The 4905-nt window shown below is 41.1% G+C and overlaps 1 protein-coding gene across 1 annotated transcript in view; it reads left to right on the top strand.

Annotated features, from left to right (window-relative positions):
• The window catches only part of LOC105002503 (melanoma-associated antigen B4-like), an 11456-nt gene extending 8296 nt beyond the window's left edge, over positions 1-3160 (top strand). The window contains exon 2 of the mRNA XM_010859137.1: positions 2906-3160. Within this exon, the coding sequence (XP_010857439.1) occupies positions 2906-3160 (255 nt within the window). The remainder of the gene's footprint in view (positions 1-2905) is intronic.
• The last annotated feature ends 1745 nt before the right edge of the window (positions 3161-4905 follow it).

The raw sequence follows: 4905 nt of genomic DNA, 5'->3' as shown, positions 1-4905 counted from the left end.
TACATGTGAGGGTTGCCTCTGCCTCCCTGTTTATAGCTTCCAGTGGCCAGGTGGCCCTGAATGTCTCTCTCGGATGCTGATTTTACTTACACAGCCCTTTGCAATCTCTTTTGTCCAGCTGGTTGACTGGCATGTTATAGATGCGGGTGTATAAAGAGAGGATATTCACAGTGCTCCCCTGTTATAGGCACTTTTGATCCATATATACTGGAACCCTACTCGGGATATGTGTTTCTGTGAGACACGGTCTATTTAGCAATGAGTGACAGAAAAATCTAACTAAATTATCTTTACTTTTAAAAGCTGGAGGCAAGCAGTTCCAGAACAGGTCAGCAAGGACTCCGCCTCTGCCATCTTCAGGGTATTGATTTCATCCTCATGCTTGTGGCCTTGTGGTCACAATATGGCTGTCCTAGCTCCAGATATCACACACACATCAAAGGTAGGCAAGACAAAGGGAAAAGGAGAGATGCTAGGAAACAAATGCCTCTTTTGTGTCCATCGTTTTGTCATGCAGCAGCATCTTTTCCAGAAACTCCAGCAGACTTATCTTAATATCTCTTTGGCTATAACCGAATCATATGGCCACTCCCTTGTTGCTGCATGGGAAGCTAGGAAAAAGATGTGTAACTGGCTTTTCAGCCTCAGTAATGGGAATGGCTTTTGGGTAGCTGATCAGCCTTATCTGCTGCATGTTTTAATACATGCACCTAAAAGACAAGGTTTAATGATTTCAGTGACTCTCAAGGAGGCTAGATATGAATGGACAGATGGGTAGAATTTGCATTTTTTTACCCTATTTATTCAAATGAATCATCTCTATCAGAGGTTGCATTTCAGCCAATAGTAGAGACCAGTCAGGTGACGTAAAGGATCTTGTATAGGAAGAGAGAGAGATGACATCTTTGGTGACTGAGGGGTGCATGCTCTGCCTAAAGACAATCAGGTGCAATGCATTGGCCAACAGAATCAACCAGGGGGCCAACAAGACACCACCCCTGCACAGATTCCATTTGGATCTCCATCTGGGACTCAGATGATGAAGCTTATCCTCTGATACCATTCCACGTGTTACATTTCATGTCTCAGGGACCATTCTTTAGTGAGCATTTTTTATCATCTCCTGGCGAAAAGGCTAACCCGTGCCTCTTTTCACAGACTCTAGGACGTGTGCCATGACCAACTGCCAGTACAGCTGTAAAGACACGGAAGAGGGGCCACGCTGTCTGTGTCCGTCTCCAGGCCTCCGCTTGGCCCCCAATGGAAGAGCGTGTCTAGGTGGAGTATCTGGAGCTACCTCCTCCCCTGACTTCTCCCTTTACTCCATTCCTGCTTTTTCATCCGTCACAACCTACTTGTTGACTAGACATCGAAAATTCCTGAAATGACAGATTTATGTCCATTTCCATGACAACATTTATAGCACGAATGTTCTAGATGCACTTTGCTGTGCTAGAGGAAACACTTTTCTATAATTTGTTGGGTTGCCTGATGCCATAATGGAAAAAGATACAAGTAATTTTATTTTTGTATATTTACCCTGCACTTTTTACTTCAACTACCAAGTTGTATATACTCTTAGTGTATTTAACTATATTGCACTAAAGATAGATAATATTATGACCAAGTTAACACATAGCATTAATATGGGATGTCAAACCAAACAGAATGTTGAAAGAGTTGTTAATATTTTTTGATGGAAGCAAGCAAATAGCACTATGATTTGATATTCTAACTTCTGGACTACAATAGAAATATTTTTCAGTTGAGGTGGTTGGTGTTTATTTACCATAAATGTATTGATACATAACTTGATAAACTACATTTAGAAATCTCACTCAAATAGATCCTAAATCAGTTAACCACTTTAATAGAAGTCTGTATAAATTAAAATTTTGGTTCTGCTCTTTGAGAGCAGGCAATTATTTAATTCAATTCACAGGGTTTAGTGCTCTTCAGTAAAATCAGATTTATGTCAAGGCTAATTCTTGACCAAATGAATCCAAGTGTTCACCCACCTCTTTGATTTGTCGAGTGCCATTTGTATTGGAGGAGAAACTTGATGTACATGAAAGTGATCCCTGAAAAATAATTTTGGTCAATCCAACACTTACTTGTTAATTATATCAAGAATGCAAAAAGAACAATAAGCCAGCACCAAATTTCTTGTTTAACCACTGTTTCAAAATACTGATCGTTCCAAATTTACTTGATTTGACATCTGAGAGTTAAGGCAAAGTCTGAGTCTTAATGGTTTGGTCAGCATAGCTGTCAGCCCCTCTGTGATGTGACTTTCCATGGTAGCAAAGGAAGGAAGCCTCTTGTCTCCTAAGTTGCATCATGGCTTCATTCCACTTGACCCACAATGCATGTATCAGTACATTCTTTAAAAACCGTGTTTCTATGATTTGGGACAATATGACAGGATTTGGAGGCGGTTGCTAACGAAATAATTCTTTCATAAAATGCAAGCTTTGAATGTTTGTGTAGTAGGTTTGCCATGCAATATCCATAGCTGGAAGAATATTAATTCCTTCAGCAAAATGGAGTGTCTGTGTACCAAGTGCCACCGTATGTTCCCTGCCCCAGAAAAGGCAGGACCTAATGAAAGAGAAAATGTGAATAGAAGTAACACCATTATAGCAAGATAATACCTCTAAAATAAGCTGTACAAAGTGATAGAAATCCAGTGAATGTGCCTCGGGGATCCAGAACTCTTCCCAGAGTATAGGACATTGGTAGCAGAATAATCAGAGTTTCCAGTGAAGAAACCACAGGCGTGTGTGTGTGTGCTGTGTGCTCTGGGTGCGGGCACGAGAGTGTGTTGGAGGACTCCATCTTTGGGGAGCCCAGAAAGCTCATCACCAAAGATCTGGTGCAGAAGGGGTACCTCAACTACCGCCAGGTGCCCAATAGTGATCCTCCGGGCTACGAGTTCCTGTGGGGCCCAAGAGCTTATGCTGAGACCAATAAGATGAAGGTGTTGGAAGTTCTGGCCAAGATCCAGGATACGGTCCCGAGTTCCTTCCCAGACCTCTATGACGAGGCTCTGAGAGATCAGGTGGAGAGAGCAGGGCTGAGAGGCATTCCCATTTCTCCAGCTATGGCTGAGGCCAGTGCCCCTTCCAGGGCCAAGTCCTACAGCTCCTCCCACATCTAGGGAGGGGTCAGCACACTTTGTTCCCTTTGTGTTGGAAGAGAACAGTCCAGCTCTTAAATAGCGCGGGGTAGTAGGGGTGGGGGGAACAAAACCCATATGTTCTTCACAGTTTTAAGTAGTATGGGAGTTTAGGTACAGTTTTAACAAAATATGCATGATTTCCTTTTATTCATATGAATAATATCTCTCAAAAATAGATGATTTAGTTAGGGAGGTAGAGGTGTTTTGTATTTTTAAATGTTTAAATAAACCTTCATAAGGTTTATTTTGCTTCAGAATCTAGGTTTATTAATGTCATGGATGTCATGTTTATTGCTGTTAGGTTTAAGACTAGGAGTTCATTATTTGTAAACAAGTTGAAAAGACTTCAATATTTTCCTTATGGTCCAGAACAAGGTAACATAACATTGAAATATAATTTTACTTGGAAATGTGTAAGAATCCTAGAGATAAGTATTTGGGATCACAAAGCTTTCAGAGTAAACACTGGTTTATTCTTTGTTTGTCTTCTTATCTGTCCTCTTTCCTTGTAAAAGTTAATAACATGGACTTAGATTTGTTTAGCTTATTCAAACTGTATGACACTTAAATCATAATAAAAGAGAGTCTTTGCTCATTATTTCCTTTTCTCCCAAATTAATTGACCATCTTCTGTTTAGAAGGCTGTCTTATAGTACTGGGTTGGTAAGAAAATGAAGCCCAAGCCACTGCCCATGGAATTTTGAGTCTAGCAGCAGGTACCATATAAGGAAGGTGGTGAGCTAACTCTAAGGAATAAACAAATCATAAATTTAAATGGGGGAGGTGTGGAAGAGGAGGTTCCAGATGAGAGCAAGGAAGGCGAAGTTACCTGATTAAGGTGGCATTGGGTCTTGGGAAAAGTCTAGTTCCTCGGTGGGAGGTCATGTTCAGTCCAGATGCATGATGGGCTAGATGAAGCTGTGGGAGTGATGCCAGACACTCATATGATGGTTCTCAGAGGTGAGTCTGTAAACCTGGAATATATCTAAACCACATGTTCACCATTATCTGGGGATATCCGAAAACCATAGGGAATGGAAGGGGCCCTGTGCACTTGAGCCAGGGCAAGTGAACACTCAAAATACACATTTTCATCAAAAGCTGTCCAGATAGTTTCTGAGAAATAAGGGTGATACCCATTGAAGCTAGATGCCAAGACATCACTGGACTGTCTCTCTTTTTCTGGGATGGGAGCACCAGAACTTGCTCTGTTAAATGGGCAGTTTAATTAGGTTGTTTAGTGTAATTTGGCAAACTTTAAGGGAGGGCTCAATTTTTACTGTCAGTGGGATTAAATTAGGGGTGGTTTGGACAAAAACAAGCACCTGAGAGGGAAGTTGCTGGTCCTTGAGACAAATGAACTTGTCCTTACATCCATGTGGAGAAGATAACCCCAAACTCATATTAAAACAGGTGCTCAAATAGGGAAATACTGCTTAGTTTTACTTGCTTGGGAGCATTAGTGCTGATGTGGGTTTGATTATTGTTTGGAGTTGCATATTCTCTAGCCTGGAAATAAAATTATGTGATGGAAGTCTGTTATCATTCGGGGTCAAAATCACCTTTGTAATAACTGCCATTCATTCAAAGTACCAAAGCCTGCCTCATACTGTGCCAGGTGATTTACATACATCACACACGTCTGTGGTCCTACACTATAGAATCTCAAACACCATTTGCAGATAAAGAAGCTGGAATAAAGAAGCTCAGACTCAAAGCTCATA

This window comes from Bison bison, unplaced genomic scaffold (genome assembly GCF_000754665.1).
Source record: "Bison bison bison isolate TAMUID 2011002044 unplaced genomic scaffold, Bison_UMD1.0 scf7180017864455, whole genome shotgun sequence".
Lineage (NCBI taxonomy): Eukaryota > Metazoa > Chordata > Mammalia > Artiodactyla > Bovidae > Bison > Bison bison.
Note: the sequence above shows the minus strand (reverse complement) of the source record. Positions and strands in the feature narration are given on the sequence as shown.